This window comes from Carcharodon carcharias, chromosome 30 (genome assembly GCF_017639515.1).
Source record: "Carcharodon carcharias isolate sCarCar2 chromosome 30, sCarCar2.pri, whole genome shotgun sequence".
NCBI lineage: Eukaryota > Metazoa > Chordata > Chondrichthyes > Lamniformes > Lamnidae > Carcharodon > Carcharodon carcharias.
Window position 1 is genome coordinate 11,282,282 of NC_054496.1, and position 22,571 is coordinate 11,304,852.

General features: G+C 40.9%; 1 protein-coding gene across 1 annotated transcript in view; it reads right to left on the minus strand.

The window, feature by feature from the left end:
• Positions 1-3,491: 3,491 nt before the first annotated feature.
• LOC121271350 (protein GPR108-like) overlaps positions 3,492-22,571 on the minus strand; it is a 32,082-nt gene continuing 13,002 nt past the window's right edge. The window contains exons 7-18 of the mRNA XM_041177300.1: positions 22,400-22,468; positions 22,186-22,296; positions 21,131-21,264; positions 19,505-19,580; positions 17,943-18,016; positions 17,176-17,293; positions 14,349-14,479; positions 13,072-13,115; positions 11,348-11,397; positions 10,369-10,452; positions 7,545-7,666; positions 3,492-5,470 (exon numbers count right to left, since the gene is read on the minus strand). Coding sequence (XP_041033234.1) covers positions 5,383-5,470; positions 7,545-7,666; positions 10,369-10,452; positions 11,348-11,397; positions 13,072-13,115; positions 14,349-14,479; positions 17,176-17,293; positions 17,943-18,016; positions 19,505-19,580; positions 21,131-21,264; positions 22,186-22,296; positions 22,400-22,468 — 1,101 coding nt within the window. The 3' untranslated portion in view covers positions 3,492-5,382. The remainder of the gene's footprint in view (positions 5,471-7,544; positions 7,667-10,368; positions 10,453-11,347; positions 11,398-13,071; positions 13,116-14,348; positions 14,480-17,175; positions 17,294-17,942; positions 18,017-19,504; positions 19,581-21,130; positions 21,265-22,185; positions 22,297-22,399; positions 22,469-22,571) is intronic.

Consider the following 22,571-nt stretch of genomic DNA (forward strand, 5'->3'; position numbering starts at 1 on the left):
CTGGCTAAGTTTGCAGATGATACAAAGAGGGACAGGCAGTATTGAAGAGGCAGAGAGGCTGCAGAAGGATTTGGATGGGATAGGAGAATGGGCAAAGAAATGGCAGATTGAATACAACATGGGGAAGTGTGAGGTCATGCAGTTTGGTAGGAAGAATAGGGGCATAGACTATTTTCTAAATGGGGAGAGAATTCAGAAATCTGGAGTGCAAAGGGACTCGGGAGTCCTAGTCCAGGATTCTCTTAAGGTTAACTTGCAGGTTGAGTCGGTAGTTAGGAAGGCAAATGCAATGTTGGCATTTATTTCAAGAGGACTAGAATATAAAAGCAGGGATATGCTGCTGAGGCTTTATAAGGCTCTGGTCAGACCACATTTAGAATATTGCGAGCAATTTTGGGCCCTGTATCTCAGGAAGGATGCGCTGGCCCTGGAGAGGGTCCAGAGGAGGTTCACGAGAATGATCCCAGGTCTCTGGGTCTATACTTGGAGTTTAGAAGGATGAGGGGGGATCTGATTGAAACTTACAGAATACTGAAAGGCCTGGATAGAGTGGACGTGGGGAAGATGTTTCCATTAGTAGGAGAGACTAAGACCCGAGGGCACAGCCTCAGAGTAAAGGGAAGACCTTTCAGAACAGAGATGAGGAGAACCTTCTTTAGCCAGAGAGTGGTGAATCTATGGAATTCATTGCCACAGAAGGCTGTGGAGACCAGGTCATTGAGTGTATTTAAGACCAAGATAGATAGGTTTTTGATTGGTAAGGGGATCAAAGGTTACGGGGAGAAGGTGGGATTGAGAAACTTATCAACCATGATTGAATGGCGGAGCAGACTCGATGGGCCAAATGGCCTAATTTCTGCTCCTATGTCTTATGGTCTAAGACACGACTGGAGTGACTGCAGCCTCTGCTGTCTAGAAAGCCCTACAAAATAAATCGGATTTGTGGCCGAACAAAGCTCCTGATTATGTTCTAATACTCCTCAGTCTGTAGCTTAGTAACCATGCGTCATTATAAAAGCAGATAAGGCACCAACAATGGAACTGCTCATCAATCAATGATTAATTACCTTTTGGATAAACCCTCCTTAATTAGAGCTGCTCATTACTAGAGAAGCTTCAAAATTTTGTACAAATAGATCCTCATCCTGCACATGCAGTTCTACCGAAGGATCCACAACTGAAACATTGACTTGCTTTTGCTCTCAGATGCTGCCTGATCCTCGAGTGTTTCCAGCGTTTTCTCCATTTATTGAACAAATATAATTTTCACGTTGTAGAATGAGACAGCCAAATAATCCCACGGGTTGGCCTGCTAATTTCCGAAGTTTTAAGATTATAGAATCATGGAACCAGAAGAAAGCCATTTGTTAAAAATAAAAGCTCGTTAACTTTAATGTTCCAAGTTCTGGACAATGCTGAAAGCCAACCTTAACAATGGTGGGGAAGGATAGTGTCGGGAGACTTTCTATGGGGTGAACAGAGATAAGGGAACTTGCAGCGGAATGACTCTGGTGCTGTCTGTCTTCTGCTATTTAACCCTGTTGGACAATGCGGAGCTGCAGCAAGGGTTGCTCCGTTTCTAACAATGCTACCACATAGAGTTAGAGTGTATAGGCAACTGCCCACTGGAAGCAAAGGAAAATCTAGGAGGTACTCCATATACTAACTTGACCAACTGCTCAGAGTTGAGCACAAGTCAAACCAAGAGGGATAACAGGTTGTCTGACAGTGCCTCTTTTGTTTCTCAGGGAAGTAAGGGATTCCCAAAATAAAATTTCAACATCTTATGAGACAGTCCTTAGCATCTTAGCAAGTTTGCCTGTCAAGTAGCCAAGTCATACCAGTTTGCATTTACGTAGCCTAGTGCAATGTCGCAGGGTGTGTGTCACATGGGTGCAGACACCCAGCCAAGGAAGGAGATATTAGGGCAGCTGATCAAGACTTTGGAGTGGGATTTAAGGAATATCCTAAAGGAGGAGTAGTAGGGAGGAGTTTGGAGCACATACTGAGGTCAAATTCCTAGCCTGTCACTGATCTCAACCAAAGGGCACAACTGCCCTCAGGATTAGGGAGGCTGCTATTCACCTCAGAGCAGAAAAGGTTAAGGGGGAATTTAACTGAGGTGTTCAAAATTATGAAGTGCTTTGACAGAGTAAATGGGAAGAATCTGCTGCCCCTGGCAGATGGGTTGTTAACTGGAGGACACAGATTTAAGATAATTGGCAAAAGAATCAGGAGGCATACAGGAAGGCTTTTTTTTTAAAAATATATTTACGCAGCGTTATGCTCTGCCAGAAGGGTTGTGGAAACAGATTCAACAATAAAATTTCAAAAGGGAATTGAATACATAGTTGATGGAAAGTAATTACAGGCTGTAGGGAAAGAACGGGGGAGCAAGACCAGTTGGTTAGCTTTACCATAGATCTGGCATTGGCAAGATAGACTAAATGGTCTCCTGTGCTGTATTATTCGAAGATTCTAGGAAAGTGAATTCAAATCCCACAAAATGATTGAGAATTTGAATTAAGATTTTTTTCTTCTTAAGTCTTCAAGTCGATCTATAAAGTGACCTTGAAACTTATAGGATTTGTCATTAAAACCCAACTGCTTCACTAATATCCTTTAGGAATGGAAACCCACTGTCCTTACCTGGTCTGGGACTATATGTACTTCAGTCCTACACTACCTCTTAAAGGATCTCTGAAGTGGCCTTGGAAATCTCAGTTGGCACGTTCTCTTCTGTGAAATTAGGTATGGACAATAAATATCAATTACATCCAGAGGATCAATAATAAAATAAAGAGGTTCATACGTCACCACTTGAAGGGGAAAGCAGTCAAGAAAAGAATCATTTTGAATAATAAGACAAATGAGAAGTAACAAATCAACTCACAAACTTCAAAACATTAGAAAAAGTTGGTAGTTTACAACCTCAATGAATTTCTTTTTAGCAATAAGGCAGATCAAATTGCAGAAGCAGACTATTTAACACAGCAAATGGATTCCACTACCACGCAAGAAAAATCTAATTCTTTTGTTTTAAAAATAAACTCAGACAAAATTGTACATTTCAAAACTGAGTCCAGAAAATAAATTGGTGTGCAGATGTTTTGTTAAAAAAAAATTAAAATCAGGAAGCAATCGAAACAAAACACAGGATACCCAGGTCTGCCTCTGAAAATGAAAGCTATTATTTAACTACGCATGGTGGGGTGGGGTAGGGGAAGGGGGGAGTGGCAGCGGCAGCACAGGGTAGGTTTCAACTTGACCAGATGTAAAACCGGGACTGTGATTCTAATGCCTGTTATAGGAAATGACTGACGTTTCTTTCTATTGGATTCAATGGATTGATGATCAGGAGGTTTCTAAAGCTGGAGGCCAACCCGCAACAAGAGCTTTGCACCGGATCACAATGGGTCTCAAATCCATTTCCTCACTCCAGAATTATTTAAACCTCCAGTGACACAGCAACAACAACAACAACGTCTTGATCCAGTGACTTAGAGCAGAGTTTATTTCTGTTAAAAATAAAACCTAGTTACAGCAACGATGAACTGTTTTAAAGCATAAACTTATTTATAAAGGAGAAAATAAATACACAGCAGGCATTTTCACAATTCTGGGCTCCAAGAAGAAACTAATTGAAACCGGCTTCCAGTTCTAAAACAAGTATGTACAATGGGTCAAGTTAAAAACCATAGAACACTTATGCTGTTGATTATTGCTTTTACATTGCCTCTACAAGTCTGGGTTGGCTGTTATACAACAAATTTCATCACGAGGACATCCTAGTTCCACATGGCTATAAGACACAGGTGTGGCGATGCCAGCCAGAGTGATCAACTGTCTTAGTCAACAAGTAACTGGTCAAGACAAACTGCTGGAAAAGGCACTCGTGTTGATGTTTGGAGATCAGGGTCTGGCTCAATGGTGATGACCTTCCCTCACATCAGCCACCCAACAGTCATTATGTAAGTTCGCATAAGAACAGTCATTGGGACCTGCTGTCAGGCCCAGAGTGACAGAGACGCACACAGAGAGAAGGGAAGCAAAGCTAGAGGGAAGGTAATGCCAAAATAAAAAATAAACTTGATTTTAACAATTCTTCAAGAATGCCATAATTTGAGCACTGGGAATACAAATTTAAAAGCAGAAAAGTTTTTTTATTTTAAATATGTATCCTACGTAGGGTTGTAAGAAAATTTATAACTATTTATGCCCACAAACAATTTTCTTATAAACATAGATTTTTATACAAGTTATCATTCCCTCATTGCACTGGTTCAAACCCTCTCTAAAACAGGAAACTCAAATCAGAAGTTCTCCACAATACAGCACTGAAGTTACTGAAAATAAATACATTACAAAATGGGTCATTTTTAAACAGTGCTCCGGAAATCAGGAGTAAAATTGCACTAGCGCCAGTTCGAGGGTTAAACAGAATGTCAGTACCTCAATCGAAACGTGCCCGAATTCCATATGCATGTAACCAAGACAGCTCGAGGGAAAAAGTCTCTCTCCTCTGCTTCTGAAACTCAACAAACTAATTTTTGCACCCTCTCCACCAAATGTATTGGGAAGTTGGACTTTTAACATTCTTCTCCCACTGACATTTTCTCCCATCCCACCACTCCCTAAGGAAAGGGATGAACATTTTATAAAATCAAGAAGTTATCAGATGCAGGAAAAACGGTCCAATATGTTCTGAATTGTTTTCCCTGCTACCAATGTACACTTGTCAAAAATTAAGTGCACTCACATGATGTGATGATGGGTTTCAGTACAGTACAGGTTCTCTACACAAGAATCTCACCAACAGATTTAAGCTGGAGACTGACAAGCTGCAGTCTGCAGTTCTTTTGAACCGGTCAAGAGAGTTTTGTAGCCTTGTTTGCTGGTACTGGATTCGCAAAAAAGGTCTTATAGAAGAGGCTAAGGCAATGTTATGCCACAGCATAATGTGCACATCTGTCAGAGTGGGGCCACCAGCAGTTAAAAAAAAAGTCATTCTGGCAAAAGGACAGTACTATGAGAGCGGATACTACAAAATTTAAAAGGAAAACTGCTTCAAATAATAAAATTTATCTGCCACATCAGTGTCAAAACTCTGCTTTCCACTTGCACCGGTTTGGTCATAAAGATTCAGAAAGAGATACTCCAATGTACTGGGTTATATAAAGATATATCTTATATGTATTACATATATACAAGTCAATCAGTCACATTTATTTGCCTAACAGTTATATAACTGGAATTGCAACAGTATTTACCAACACATTTTATCCATTTAGAATTCCTGCACCAATTCCTCTCCCAATGTCCATGTGGAGATCTAAGTGGGCCTCGCTTCCTTGGTAACCATCAGTTCTAAATTGCCAAGTTTCATACTGAGGAATCACGGATTTGTTCCCTCTCATAGTTGCTTTTCTTCACTCTGGTCACACTGGCCAGCAAACCCGACTCAGTCACTCTTAAGGGGAAAACACATTTTTGGATAAGTCAATACCACCATCCGATCTGTATGTCGTCTTGCCAGAATCGTGTTTCACTACGCAGGCCTAGGCTTATTCCACAATTCACACTGACATGGGCTTTAATGCCACATTTTCCCCTCCAAAGCAGCACAGATATACTAGTATGGGGCTGTTAAAAACAAAGCAACTCCAGCACATAATGCAAGATGAAACTTCAGTGCAACACTGAAAGGGGAGAGGAAGTGGTGACATAGAGTGTACATGTACAGTGTACACATGGAAACTGACATCATGTCTTCAGATGATGAGGTCACATGTAGACAAGGAATAGGAAGGGACCAAAGATAGATCTTTCGGGTGGAGGGAGGGGTGGCTTCAAGGTGTGAGAAGAGAAGCCGGTGCAGACTGCAACTAGATAATTAAGAGTCAAACCAGAGATCTGAAATATAAACAAAGTGCTGGAAAAACTTAGCAGGTCTGGCAGCTTCTGTGGGGAGATAAACAGAGTTAACATTTTGAGGACAAAATGACTCTTCTTTGGAACTCTGTAACTAAGAGTCAAACCAGGCTAAGGCATCCCACACAGCTGGAGAATGGAGAAGGCTGGCGTGGTCAACTGTGTGAAAAGCTGCTGGAAGGAGATGGGGGCAGATGTGGCAATAGTGCAACAGGGATGTCCTTTGACTTTTTAGGGCAATTTCAAAAACATCCTCAATTCTAATGAAAGAACCCTTCAAAACTGGGTGAGCAAGGACAGGAATGATTTTTGGAGGTACTTTAGATTTGGTTTGGTTAAGGAGGCCTATCTAGCAAAGTTTGGCATCTTCTCCCATCTTACCTCCTTGGCGTCTCTGATGGTGTCACTGAGTCCATGATTAGGGATCAAGAAACCATGTGGACCCATGGCTGGCACCATACACATCAATGGGGACTGGCACTATCGAGCTGCTGCTTGGTGCAACACACTACAAGCTGCGTACTCAGTTGAGCTGGGTAGCTCCAGATCAGCTCATGGACTGATCTGGAGTGCCAGCCCTTTTGGGGTGGATGGAGCTGATGTGGGTGCTCACCAAGGCTGGCACAAGTGAGTATGATAGGGAGTTGATGCAAATACATTAAAGCAGCAAATACAGTGACTTAAAAAAAAAGGGGGGGCATAAACATTTGCTGGATACAGCTTTCTAGGATGGGAACTTGGGGTGCACTTGAGGCTACTCCCCTTAAACTATACTTGTCCTTTTAAACCAATCACAGATTAACCAAAAAAAAAAACTGGTTCAGTCACCACTTTTAAGAGGCTTTTTTCTACTACTCCAATTTTCACCCATCTAGATTTATGTAAAAATAGTGCAATTATACACTCATGTTAACTACCGTCGAATACAAATTAATTCATAGCACCTTGCAAAACAATATTAAATCTATAGCAGACATATACTGCACAAGCAAAGTGCAAAAACAAAAATTAATGAAAAACATATGTATGAATTCCATGTAAACTTATTATTATTCATACATTTCTGCCTCTGCTGGAACTTGACATCCTGGGCACAAATTTAAGAATCAAATATACACCCAAATTCATATTTAAGAAATTAAAGAACTTTCCATTTTCAGACCAGTCTCTGCTCTCTCCCCACAGCCTTGCAAATCTTTCCCCGTCAAGTATTTATCCAATTCCCTTCCAAAAGTTACTGTCAAATCTGCTTCCACTGCCCTTTCAGGCAGCGCATTCCGGATCTCAGATTTCCTAAACTTCAGTTATAATTCACTATTTATCTAAAGGCATGTTAAAACGTGGGGCAAGGGCTGAAGCTACAGAGATGCGAATACAGCGCCAGGCAAGGGTCATTGGAAATATAGTGGCTTAAAACTGGTTGGTAGGTTACAGGAACCATGCGGACAAATAAGTCAACCAGCTTTTAAATTCATCATGTGCATTAGTGCAAAAAATAAAAAAATTTTTTTTAATCTTCTGCCCTCCCAAAAGGAAATGCCCAGCTGTTGTTACTGATGCAGGCAATGGAGTTCTGACCAATTGCTACTGTGTGAATAGGTCTAGATACTTACACTTCATCCATTGTGACATCTTCCTCGTCCTGTGGGAGCTGTAGGTAGGGGTTGTTGGAGGCTGGTCGAAACTTGTATCCAGTCAGCACAAAGAACACCAATGTTGACACCTCTACTAGAAACTAATGAGTTTTTTAAAACAAAAAATTAGAAAAGTAACAAATTACAGGGTGTGGAATGCCAAAAACATCAGGGATTAGTGTTTCTGCTGGTTCTACCAGCACAGTTTGCCTGAATCAGGCAAACCAGTGTAATGGATCAAGAAACTTCAAGCATATGTTTCGTAGAGTTGAATCAACGTTCTGCTATCTCTAATGCTGGTTCAGTAAATGCCAAAAGGCCCTGCCCTCAAATCAAAATAAGAGTGCGGTGATTTTCCACTGACTGCAGTGTTCAGGAAGACTCTCCAAAATGAAGTTCAGATTTTTTTTTTTATATAAATAAAGGCTCATAGGGAGGTATGTTATAAAAATATTGTAAATATTAAAAAGTATTTAATTTACCAAGAAACTGAATACTATACACCAATGAAACTAGTAAATTTCCCAGCATAGCTTTCTGTGGGTGAAACACTCCAATTTTGTGATAAAACTGCTCCAACTATTCACTCCTAATTATATCAAGGAATTCTTTCAATGCAAGGAAGAAGATTTACATTCTATTATGCGGCCCAGTTGTGTCGGTTTTGAAGATTTTATGTTTGCAATTATACACTTGAATTTGAGGAGAAAATTGAACCATAAATTCACTTAGGAAAAATAGTGCAATTTCAAGCAGGGTTCACATTGTTTGCCAGCTGCATCCAAAGCTGAAACTCTATCCCTAGCTTTTAATGTCAGAATTGTAAGATCCTTTAGGAATCAAATCAGTTGTCAAGGCTCTTCAATAAATAAAATAATGCTTAATATAAAATAAATTAAAATATAATACAAATCAAGAACATGAAAAGGATATCTGTCCCAGCAAAGCTCATCTCTCTACTATCCCAACATTTTCAATCTCTGTCTTATCTGACAGATTATACCAAAATGTTTATCCCATGTATGTGAAGAAGTACCTTCGGGTATCTAATTTAAATCTATTTCTCATAAGTTAACGTGTTTAATTTCTGGTACCATTGTCCTGCCTATTTTACAATGATACTCTGGATTATTTTATCTAAATAGCACAAAAGATCAACACTTAATCTTGTCTTTAAATCTTCCTACAGCCTTCCCTCACCCCATTTCTACAACCTCTTCCAGTACTACAACCCCACAGATGAGCTCTCCGTTCTTTCGACTGCAGCATTTTATACATCCCTTTTGCATTAACCTTGGCAGCTATTCCTTCAGTCACCTAGATCCCAGTCTTGGTATTCCCTCTTTGAACCTCCACTTCCCTTCTCTCCTTTTAGACATTCCTTAAAACCCAATCATTTTCAACCTTTCTAACCTCCATTTTTTCTTATCACGTGTTTTGCCCATTCCTTTCAGGATATTTTTCTAAGTTAAAAGGCACTATACAGTTGCATGTTGTTGTTAATAATCTTTCAAAGTGCATTTTCTTTGTACTTAAGAGACACTCTGGTTTTCCTTAAAAAAAAAAGCAAGCAAAAAACAAGCCCCAACAACGATTGAAGTTCCTGGGACATATATTGATAATCAGAAGTATAAAAACTGCATTGTCCACTGCATTCATTGTTCCCAATGCAGCCTCCTGTACATTGGAGAGACAAACGCAAACTGGGTGACCGCTTTGTGGAGCACCTTCGGTCTGTCCACAAGCATTACCCAGACCTTCCTGTTGCTTGCCATGTCAACACTCCACCCTGCTCTCATGCCCACATGTCCATCCTTGGCCTGCTGCAATGTTCAGTGAAACTCAATGCAAACTGGAGGAACAGCACCTCATCTTCCAATTAGGCACTTTACAGCCTTCCAGACTTAACATTGAGTTCAACAACTTCAGACCATGAGCTCTCTCCTCCATCCCCACCCCTTTTTTTAATCCCTTTTTTCAATATTCATTTTTATTTTTTATCCACTTATTTTTATTAATTGTTTTATCCCCAACTTTTATCCTATTTTTGATCTTTTTTCCCACCACCATCCCCTCCCCCCACCCCCACAAGGCCATCTGTCACTTGTTCCTGTTGTTCATTCCACAGTGCTTACCCTTGTCCTATTATCACATTCTGCTCTCTTACCTTAATGCCACCATCAGCACCTCCTTTAGCCCATACCACTACCATTAGCACCCACTTTGTCCATGACATCTTTGGCAATCTCTCCTTTGCCCCCACCTATCGTTGGCCTTCTATACAGCTTCACCTGCTCCACCCCCCTTTAAACAGTATAAGTTTCATCACATCTTTACTTCTCTTTAGCTCTGAAGAGTCATACGGACTCGAAACGTTAACTGTTTTTATCTCCAAAGATGCTGTTAGATCTGAGTTTTTCCGTTGTTGTGTTTAAAAAAATTACAAGTCTTTAATGAGTAAAATGGTTCTATATGGAAATTGCTGAAAGGTTTAAACTTTAAGCTTTTGATTTGTAGTTTTTTTTTTATACTTCTGATTACACCACAATACAAACACAATTGCTACTCCAGCTTTATAATGGACAAATCTATGCACCGTTAACCTTATTTACAACAGTTGAACAACTGAAACCCAAAGTCCCAATTTCCACAAGCTTTGAGACATTGCCCCTTGATAACATTCCACCATCTGTATCAGACTAAGACTGCCATATTTCACCATTCTGTTGTTACACTTTTCTCTCCTGTTTATAAATAACCAAAAGTGCTGATCCTAACCATTAGATGCTCAGCACTTACTTACATTATACATCCACTGCCACTGAAATGGGACGGTGAATTTGAGAAGAATAGCGATGATCCTGGTGAAATATATGTAGCAAACAATCTGTGAAAAGAAAAACAACTATTAGAACCATAACAAAAGACATAGGAATTCACAATAAATATGGTAGGTCTGTACCCTCCAATATTCCATCCTACATCTGTGTACCTCCCATGCAACAATGCAAAAACATAAGAAATAGAACAGCAGCACACTACACAGACCCTCAAGCCTGCTCTGCCATTAATTACAAGCATGGTTGACCTTCACTTTCCTGCCACCCCATAGCACTTCATTTCTTTCAGTGCAAAAACTGATCAATTACACTCTTGACTGAGCATCCACGGCCCACTACGGTACATAACTCCAAAATTCACAACCCTCGGAGTGAAGAAATTTCTCATCTCAGTCCTAAATGTCCGATTCTTATCCTAAAACCGCGATCCCTAGTTCTCGACTCTCCAGCCAGGGAGAAACAGCCTCTCAGGTGTCCACCCTTTTTAAGCCCTCTTGAGAGTTTCATACATTTCAGTGAGATCATCTCTCCTTCCTCTAAACTCTGTCAAAATATCACCAGCAAAGGTATCCACAAAAAGGGGAGAAGACTTGTTGCTGAGGACTAACCAACAACTACCACTGTTAAAGATGGATGGATCTTCCATCTGTGATGTACTTGGCCTCACTAACTCCAACAAACTCAAATGGAGCCACCACATCCATGCACCGTGAAACCTACTTCCCAAAGGTTGGATTAACTCTCCCATGCCAAACATTTCTCTCACTCTTACCTCTTTATAAAATCCAAGTTGGCCCAGCCAGAATTTAATTGCCACTCTCACATACACGAGCGTTTAAACAGCTCTCGCTCAATCCTGAGCAAGATCCAGGAAACAACAACAAAGCCCACATAATAAACACATACCCAAGCATCTCACAGTAACACTGCGCATGTACGTACCATGACATAAAAATGCCTGAAGAGTTTCAATTTGGCCAGATTCATTGCAGCTAGAGATAAAAATATCAGGAGGGAAAATAAAATTAATGATGAAAATTGAGACTGCATTACCAGTTTCATAATTTTCTCAGTTATGCAGCAAGATACTCCTCTTATCTGTCCCCACAACCCCCAATCATTTTCCTTCCAAGGACAAAGGCTCAGACAGTAGTTCATGTCCACGAGTGGCAAATGAGTGTGTGCTATGGGTACTGGCCCAATATTCAACTACAGGGCATGACAAGTCATCCCAAAGCCATCATCATCATATACACACTTCCAATAAGTGCTGAAAAGTCACAATTATAAATAGGAACACTGGCTGATTTCTCCCCCTTCCTATTGTAGGGATAAGACCAATTGGACCAAAAATGTCTTTTCCTATAAAATTCTTGAGGGTTTGACAGGGTAGATGCCAAGAGCGCATTTCCTCTGACTGGAGAGTCTAGAACAAGGGGTCACAGTCTCAGGATAACAGGTCAGCCATTAGGACTAGATTCATTTACTCAGAGGGTTCTGATCTTGGGAATTGGAACCCAAAGGGCTGTGGATGCTCAGTTGTTGAGTACATTCGTGGCTGAATCAATTGCTTTTTGGAGATTAAACAAATCAAGGGATATGGGGAGATAGCAAGAAAGTGGATTTGATGTAGATGATCAGCCATGACCACACTGAATGGCAGACCAGTCTCAAGGGGCTGAATGGCCTATTGTTCCTATTGAGCTCTGCCCTTGGAAAAGAATCTTGAGTTAATATACAGATCGAGCTTAGTCCAGAGGAAGGGAGGAAATAGCATTTCTACAGCATGATTTAAGCGCCCTAGGGGGCAGAGGAAGTGAGTGGTGAGGGGTGGGGGTGGGGCCGTGCAGGATGTGACAGTCCAGGTGCCTCAATAGCTTTACGAATTGTGAACAGCAGAACTCTTCAGTGACCAAGTAGCTGAGCCACACAGATTGAAACCTGGGGTTTTTTCCAGTCTCAACCAGGGATCTTCTAGGTCCCAATGTCTTTGATTAAGGGAAACAAAGTCGAGTGCTCTCATTGCGCAGTCAGCAACGTCTGCTGGCTAGAGGCATGCATCTCTGGTCATTCGGCAAGGACAGTCTGGGCTCAGCTCCACTGTGATTTCCAGCTCAATATCCTACTGGGGAATCACCGTATAGGTAAACAATGGGCTCTTGGGACCAAAATACAGGAATGCAACTCTTGCCTACACCCAAGCAAGGGTCCGCAAAAAGATGGGAAGGAGAGAAAAATGGCAAAGGAAGATAAGCTGAAGTATACCACACAAGTAGCGCATGATATAGTGTACTAGCAATATTGTAGCATCATCTCCACTTCATTGGTATGTTTTCTAAAATAGAGCCAAAACAAATGGAGTTACCCTGGAATAACCTGTTATTGCCTTTCATTTGGATAAAAACAAAAGAACTGCGGATGCTGGAAATCCAAAACAAAAACAGAATTACCTGGAAAAACTCAGCAGGTCTGGCAGCATCGGCGGAGAAGAAGAGTTGTCGTTTCGAGTCCTCATGACCCTTCAACAGAATTCTGTCGAAGGGTCATGAGGACTCAAAACGTCAACTCTTTTCTTCTCCGCCGATGCTGCCAGACCTGCTGAGTTTTTCCAGGTAATTCTGTTTTTGTTATTGCCTTTCATTTAACTGTCAGACTATCAAGCTTACCTTTACCATCTGTGCTCGAGGCCTCCTGCAAGTGCCTGATTGACCTGAAAAACACAAAATCCAGAAACAAAGCTTAAATCAGTGAAGCTCTCTTATTTTATTTAAGGAAAGGTCAGCAATTCGAATTATCTTGTGCGCACAAATCGCATGCATCAGACGTACGTAGCCTGATTTATGGGCATATCCGCAATACTTAAGGGCAAGCTGGATAAGTACACAAGTTAGAACAGAATCAACTCCGCACAGGGTTGGGGCTGAAGGTTATAGACGACAAGAGCATCAATTATCCCTTGAACAATTCACAGGTGCATGGTCTGAATCGGCTTTTTGAGAACATGGACATACAGAAAAATCATAAATAAATTAAAAAATCATAAATTCACTACACAGTTGCAGTACCCATTTCATAACACCAAATGCAGCTTTTCCAATGGGACAAAACAACATTCAGCTTTCTCTTTCCTTCTCGTATGCAGAATACAACCAAGAAACAGGCCATTCAGCCTAAAATATCTATGTTAATGTTTATGCTCATGAGTGTCTGTCCATCCCTCTTCATCAATGTATCCTTCAATTCTGTTCACTCTTCACCTCAACTACATTCTCACCGTCCTCTGCATAAAGTAGTAGCTTCTACTGAATTCCCTTTTGGATTTATTAGTGACTATCTTTTATTTATGGCCTCTAGTTTTGGTCTCATCCACAAGCAAATACAGCTTCTAACATTTCCTATAATCAAACCTTTCCATAATCTTAAAGACCTCCAAGAGCTCACAGCTCAGTCTCTTTTCGAGTAAAAGGCTTGCCTGATAAGTGCAATCTCCTAGTTTAGTTATAAACTCTAAGCTTTGGGTCTGCAGTGATAGTGTAATCATGAAGGGGAAATCCAAGTCAACTTTAATTTTATACCCTGGACAAATGATTTCTGTCTTGTGGTGTTTCGCCTACACCACTGTCACTTATTCCAGGTAATAACATTTCATAAACTCCTTTACAGAAAATGGGCAGGTATCCAATTGGCAGGATGTGACCAGCGGCTGGAAGAGAGAAGGTTAAAGGGCTATTTGATCAAAGCTTTCAAAAGAAATTAAAAGGGGGCAATTAAGGAGAGTCTAGGACGAAGGGGCATGGCCTAAAATTTAAAGCCAGACCTTTCAGGAGTGAAATTAGGACTCTACATGAAACGAGTGCAGGATGGGTGTCACTTGAAAATAGAGATTTCAAGGTGAAATATATTTTTTGTATATGCATTTCATAGTTTCATAAATAATCTTTACCAAACAACAGGAAACAGGATCGCTCCACAGCAAATAAGATCCACTAGGAACAGGATCTCCTTCCACAAAGCATACTCGCTCGTCCCCTCCTCAGTCGATTCAATGATGATGTAGGCTGTATTTGCTAACACCTTAAAAGACGACAGAAAAGGAACTTAACTTTTCTGCACCTCCTATTGTTGCCCTCCCATAGTATATATTAATCCACCTTATTTAATAAAAGTTTAGATGAATTAGTAGTTGCGCAGCAGTTACTCTGAAAAATGCCTTTACACACACTCAGTCAGTTGAGTCGGATGCCTCTCCTGCCGCTAAATGCTGGGTACCACTGTAGGAGCACAGTCCAAACAGTAGCATTGAACTGAACTGCATCTGCCACCTACTGGTCCAGTTACTCAAGATTTAAATACTTCCCAATTGTTTGCATCCCCCCCTCATTTGCCCCACATCATCTGCAAATATGGCATTCTGCTTAACATAGTCTTGTCCATAAAACATGGGTCCCAACAATAATCCTTGAGATTCCAAGTTTATATTGCCCAAGAACATTTCCAGTTACAGATAGCCTTTGTCTCCTATTTTTAAATCAACAATTTTTAATGCCATGATTCTGGTTAATACCTCAGTCAATAATACGAGGAGAGTGTGGAAAGAACCACATAAAAATGCTCGATTTAGACTACTTTTATCATGTTTACACAAGCAAGCGAGGCAATAATTCTACATCAGTAGACACCAATTAATCTATGTCTTTGCTGGTGGTCAATGCAGGGATATTGGTCAGGGCACCAGCAGACCTCCCCACCCTTTAGTTCAATTACGTTGTGGGATTCCTAAAGTCCACCTGAACAGGCAGGCAACACAGGGTTTAACACCATCCCTTTAGGATAATCAGGAAAACTTTTCTAACATTGTCATTTGGAGAAAATCGCTAATAATTCTGTAAGCAGAGCAGCCCCACTCCACTATTCTAATAAGTTCCTCTCAAGTTTAGAAGGTATTTTCAATTATCTAACAATACGTAACAAATGCTGGCCAAGGTTATTACAGTTCTAATCTGAGATTTGAACTGTACAAAGTAAGGTGAATGCCTGAACAGTAATATTTCTGAATAAAAGCAAAATACTGTGGATGCTGGAAACCTGAAATAAAAACAGGGAATGCTGGAAAAACTCAGGTCTGGCAGCATCTGTGGAGAGAGAAACAGAATTAACGTAGAGTCCACATGACTCTTCTGAGCTAAAGAAAAGTAGAGATGTGATAGATTTTATACTATTTAAAAGGGGGTGGAGCAAAATGGAACATCAGGGATAGGTGGGATCTTGGGAGAGATTGACAAAGATATCATGGACACAAGGCAAGGGAGTGTTAATGATAGTACTAATGAAGGTGCTGAAAGCGGCATAAAGATATGATAGCAGAATGTGTTGATAGCAGAACAAGGGTCAGTGCTGTGTGAAAGCAAATCATAAGTTTGGATGGAGGGGTCAACCTCACCCCCTGGCACTTGTTCTTATACTTTACTTTCACAGAGCGCTGACGCTTGTTCTGCTATCTATCAGCACCTTGTGTCCATGACATCTTTGTCAATCTCTCCCAAGATACTACCTATCCCTGATCTTCCATTTTGCTCCACCTGTTTCACCCCCTTTTAAACAGTATAAAATCCATCGCATTTCTACCTCTAGCTCAGAAGAAGTCATATGGACTCGAAATGTTAACTCTGTTTCTCTCTCCACAGACGCAGCCAGACCTGCTGAGTTTTTCCAGCATTTTCTGTTATGATAGTAATATTTCTGAACTGCTCACAAATTAGTAACGTCCGCTATGTTACCTTTCCCTCCTCATTGTCTTCAAAGCATAACCAGCCTAACTAACAAACATCATTACACATAATATTGTTGCTGCAGAATCAACAAGACAGCATGACATTCATGCAGATATCTTCTACATAACCTTGTCCAGTTTTTTTTTAAATATAAAATATAAATTTTATCAACTGAACATTTTCACAACTATTTTTAAACAATAAATTGAGGGGCTTCACAACATCAGTTTTAGGCCTGGATGCCAGTGGATCGTTCTCCTGAAATAGTTCAAGTAATATGGAGCTAATGTATTTTCTCAGACCTTTATGAAGTTTAACAGTTTACATTAAAAAAGGAAGCATCCGCTCAATGCAACACCTGCAGTGCTACAGAGTGTTACAAAGCAGCAATGCCCTGGCTTGATTCCCTGTAGTGGATTCAGTAAGAAATGGTTTACGGTGTTGGGGCTTTTTCCATTGTCCAGGGCAGGCTGGCTGAAGGTGGGAAAATTGAGCAGTGGGAGAAAAAAAAAAGGCACCCTAAGAGACACAGCAGCAAGTGTACATTGGATTGAATGATGGAGCAGGCTTGAAGGGCCGAATAGCCTACTCCTGCTCTTATTTCTTATATTCTTAACTCCGTGTAATTCTGCCAGCGACCCTCCACCCAGTGAGCCCTGCTGGAAAGTGAACATAACTGGGCAAGATTGGCATCATCCCTGATGCCCCTCCCATATGGGGAAATATCCTGACATTCCATATGCAACTTACAAATGGCCAATTTGACAAGTACTAGAAAGTCTGTAGAGTCAATGTTTCCAGAAAAAGGGTTGGAAAATAAAAGTAATGGAAAGCAATTCCCCTTGCAGCATTTAAAAATTAAAGCATCCAAAATATTTAAGGATTTGGCAATCAATTAATTTTATCATCTACATACTACCACAAAACTCACTGCGCTCCTCAAAACAATACACAATAAAGAAAGGAGTTCCAGTCCCAAGTATTTTGATCCTTCTTTACCTGCAGAGGTATCACAATCATGAAGATCTTTTTGTCTTTATCCGACAGAATATATTTTACAAAAGCCCATCCTGTGCCAATCAGAGCCAAAGTAATAAACAGCAAAGCACCTTTCAATCTGCAGGAGAAGATGGGACATGAAATTAAAGTGATTGTAACAATTTACAAAGAAACATACCTTTAAAAAGCAAATGAACAATGCTCACAAGCCTGACCCCAAAAAGAAAAGACTTACACGTATACATTGCATCTTTCACAACCTCAGGATCTCTCAACCACTTTTTAACCCACGCAGTCACTTTTGCAACGCAGGAAACACAGAAAACTCCCACAAACAGTAATGACCAGATAATCTTGTTTCAGTCAGTTAATTGCAGGATAAATATTGGTCAAGACATAGACAACAAGGCCCCTGCTCTTCATCAAACAGTGCTTCAGGCTCTTAAGTGCACTTGAGAGAGCAGACAGAACCTTGGTTTAACATCTCATCCAAAAGACGGCACCTCCGACAGTATGGAACTCCCTCAGCACTGCATTGCCGTGTCAGCCTAGATTTTTGTGCTTAAGTCTGTGGAGTGGGACTCGGACTTGCTGACTCAGAGGCAATAGTGCCACCCAGAGTCACAACTAACTTGAGAGCAATGATAAGAACAGAGGCCAGAGTGTTACAGCATTCAATGGTCAAGCAAAGCCATCAGAATGGCACCCCAGAGCCTACCACCAGTATCATGCTCACCTTTCCTTCAAACATTCTAACACATACTTACAGATGGGTAATGTAGTACATCACAGCCCAACCTTCAATTGCTGATCCCTTAACAGCAATGAAATAGTAGTTTATCTGGAAACAAATAATACAATGACTGAAAACACTTTATAGAACTAGAGATAGATAGGCAAATATTACCTAAACAGTAGCATGCAGAGGCTTGGCATGTTTCCATTAATTAATAGAATCAGGTCCATCATTTTTAAGGAACAATATTCTTGTCCTGCTTCTATTTCACCCAGTTTTTTTTTTAAAAGTGGGATGGGGGCATCATGGTCTGTTAAAGAACAGTCCTGCAACACTTGGGACCTCTCCACCTCTTACCTAGACATTTGTTAAACTTGGAAAAAGTTCCAAATAAATGGAGCTCAGTCGGCTCCAGTCATTTCCACCTTCAGAGCGTAAGCAAATGGCAAATTACCAAGCCTACACCTCTTTCCAACTAGAAATCTTTAAAGCAACACCTGGAGACACAAATCATATCAGTCCATAGTCAAAGCATGCGCTGATAAAGCACAGGATGCAGCATCAAAACTTGCCTTCCAGTATTGCTCTTAGCTTTCTGCTCATGTTACCACTTGATTGACGATATACAAGCACAGAAATACATAGGGACTTGTGTTCATGCTGGTATGACTCTTAAAGGCATTGCCAGCCAAGCTGCACTAGACATGTACACTATTCGGATTCAGAAAATCAACTCCAGCGAGCACAATGCAGCCATGTTGACATCCACTGCCTTGCTCATCCTTGTTTCTTCCTCCAGCCTGCTGCACTCCCAGGTCCCACATATCCCCCCCTCCACCCCCCACTCCTAACCTTCAACCACTGCCTCGTGTTAACTTGAAGTGAATTGTAAAGTGTAGTAAAAATCTGATATTTTCACGTGCCCACTGTCATTTTAAGTTTATAAAAAGCTAAGAAAACGTTTTTTGGTAATATTTTCTCCTTAAAGCTTGCTGAGCTGATGTTACCAATGCCACATCCGTGTGTAGGATGACCTTCAGCAGGTTATTTAACTGAAGGTCAAACCTGGCTCTGACCCTGGTCACGCAACAGCGATCAGTCGGAGAAACTCGGGCTCGTACATTTAACTGTCCCCCAGCTCGAGGTGCAAAAAGCAACTGCTGCAGCCTAACCTGGCTGACCTCTCTGCCAAGACTGGAAATCGCTCCTGGGGCCCGCTGGCTGGTCTAGAATCATAGAATGATCACAGTACAGAAGGAGACCATTCAGCCAGCAATGTCAACTTTCTACAAGAGCAATTTCACGAGTCCCAGTCCCCCTGCCCTTTCCCCATAGCACCAGTTTTTTTTTTGCCTTCAGGTGCTTACCCAATTCCCTTCTGAAAGCCATAAATGAGTCTGCCTCCCACACCCTTTCAGACAGCGTGTCCCCATATTATAACCACTTGCCTGCCTGGTTCACACCTGAGTCACTGCCTTTAAACTTAGTCCAGTGGCAGAGCTGGTCAAAGCACTTTGAATGGAACTGGAGGCAAGTTGCTGGTTTAGAAGAATTGCCACTATAATTTAGCTGCATCGATAGACTTATACTTACAGCATGGAACAGTATGGAGATGGATTTGGTGAATGCCAGTGCAGCCATCAGCCAGTGGATTTTAAATACGCTGCTCCTGAGACAGACATATTATTAGGGTGCAGTAGATGCTTGTAACAACAGAAATTCAAACAGTCAATGACATTGAGATTACACAAGAACATAGGGAGGTAAAGTTGCCACTGAGAGGTCATATTGTCCAGTACTCTTGTTGAACATACACTGAGAATTTTACTGGAATTAAAGACTTCTTTTGAAAACCACCATGGCATAACGACTCCCTCATTCCCTTTACACCGGCCTGTTTAGCGCTTACAGGTGGGATAGTGTCCACTATACTCCTCATGGAAAATTTCTTTTGGATTGATATATGGAGTTGCTGCTTGCCTTTTCTATTTGGAGTGCAAAAGAAAAGTCAACTTCCTTGTTCCCAACCCCATTAATCTGCATCTCATGGTATTTAAACATTGAATATCGATGTTGATAAGTGAATTTCAATCAACTGCAGTGCACACATTAAAACTCAAAGCCATGATCCCAACCCTATCCTCCTGCCATTTCGGTTCTGACAGTATTAATTACTGGTGCAGTGGCAGCAAGATAAAAGGAAAATGGTTAAATGTAACATGTAGCAAAAATTTACCAGACCGATTCTTAGGATGGCGGGACTGAGAGATTAAGTCGATTAGGATTATATTCGCTGGAGTTCAGAAGAATGAGGGGTGGGGGTGTGTGTGTGTGTGTGTGTGTGTGTGTGTGTGTGTGTGTGTGTGTGTGTGTGTGTGTGTGTGTGTGTGTGTGTGTGTGTGTGTGTGTGTATCTCATAGAAACCTATAAAATTCTAACAGAACTAGATAGTGCAGATGCAGGAAGGATGTTCCCGATGGTGGGGGAGTCCAGAACCAGGGGTCACAGTCTGAGGATACGGGGTAGATCATTTAGGACTGAGATGAGGAGAAATTTCTTCACGCGGTGAGCCTGTGGAATTCGCTACCACGGAAAGTAGTTGAGGCCAAAACATTGTATGTTTTCAAGAAGGAGCTAGATGTAGCTCTTGGGGCAAAAAGGATCAAAGGGTATGAGGAGAAAGCGGGAGCAGGCTATTGAGTTGGATGATCAGCCATGATCATGATGAATGGTGGAGCAGGCTTGAAGGGCCGAATGGCCTACTCCTGCTCCTAGTTTCTATGTAAAGAGAGAAATAAAAGTGCCTGGGCTCATTGAGTATGAATGTAAAAGCATTCCTTTAAAACGTTTTATAGGATTTTAACCTTAGACACCTGGTAGATTGATGGGAACTTCAATTTCCCTGGGCCTACCTATTTGTTTGTTTTCAGCCATAAGACGCAACATCTTTGTAGCAACCAAAACTAAAATTGTTTCCGACCCCATAGTAACGGACACAAGGAAGCTCTGTGCCTACCCAGCTCACTCTCACAACTCAGGTGAGTTTTTAAGTCAGCCACCCTATGACCATTTATTTTGATGTACAATGAGTCGGGCTTTTTAAAACAAGTGCATTTTACTAAGTGTTAGCTCAGTGGCACTCTACAATCCAACTAGTGACTCGTGCCCTTTATCAAAAAAAATAGTAGTTTAAACACTGGACATTAAAAGGAGTTTTACCTGTGCTTTAGAAGTAGGGAAACCCAGAACAAGGCCGCCACAAAGAAAAACCCAGACATGACCAGGTACAGTAAAGGCAGCGGGGTTTCCCCAGCAGAAAGGTAGTTCTTTGGATTTCTTGCCATTATCTCAATCTAAGAAAGGAAGGTTTAAAATATAAAAAAGTGTTAACATACCATCTATGCAGTGTTAAGAAAACAGCAATTACAACAGTAATTAGAAATACATGGCTAGGCTTCTTTATGCTTTGCCCTGATACTTAGAATTAACAGCCCAACGGACTCTGCAACACAAGTGTCCTCCCACCTTATTGCATCTCACTCATCAGCTTTTGGTCATCTTTCAAGTCCTAATATCTCTTTGATTGGCTCAGTATCGAATTTTGTTTGATAATGGTTCTGTGAAGTGCTGCGGGACATTTTACTATGTTTCAGACGCAGTATTAATGAACAGCATTGCTGTAGAGTGCCAGGAATTGCGATGATGCGCACAGGCCAAAGTACAAATTTTGAAAAATATCTACAATAAACAGAGGACAACGTTTCGAGTCCGTATGACTCTTCATCAGAGCTAAAGAGAGCTACAATAAACAAGTTCGTTTGTTGGAAATATTATGGTCCTGCATAGTTTGTACCAATAACTAAAAGCCAACCAAAAGCCAATTTAAAAAAAATAAGATTAGGGAAAGTTGGTGGTTGTCGTGGAGAGAGGGTGCATGCATTATGTCATTTTAATGAATATACACACTGCTGCACTTTCCATAAAAATCGGAAAGAAAAAGCACTAAGGGTTGAGGGAAAAACATGATCTTGTGGAACAGAGAAAGCCGTGTTAGGATAGGGGAAAGAGACGAGGATTAAAAGCAGTAGGAATAGGAGGAGGAGATCATTCAGCCCCTTAAGCCTGTTCCTCCATTCAATTAGACCATGGTGGATGCATCCTCATTCTGATAAAAAAAAAGCTTTAGAAAGCTACAAGATTGATGGTGATTAGGGGCAGGAATACCTCTCCCATTCCCCCCATCCTCCACCCCAGCTCTCAGCAAATATACTTACTGTCATGTCAAATGCAACAGCATTTTTCTTCCCTGGGCCTGCTTTATGACAGTTGTGGAAGCTGAGAGTATAAAGTCCTTCCTCTGCTGGAGATAGAATCTTTACAAAGAACTGCAAGAAAGAATTTTTTTTTAAAAAAAGAGTTAAATAATGGTATTAAAGATCAACACTTTTCATAGGGGGCAATTAAATTTGAGGAATGAAGTATCCTTACATTGAAGATGTAGCTGTCATTCACATGTTGCAGTTCAAAAACTTCCTCAATCTTTTCTGTTTTCTTCGGCTGGGAAAAGAAGATCAATACCAGACATTAGCGAAGACTTAGCTGAACATCCCAACGACTGACAGGACCATCATTCACAGGTTTGCTACTGAAGCAAATCACC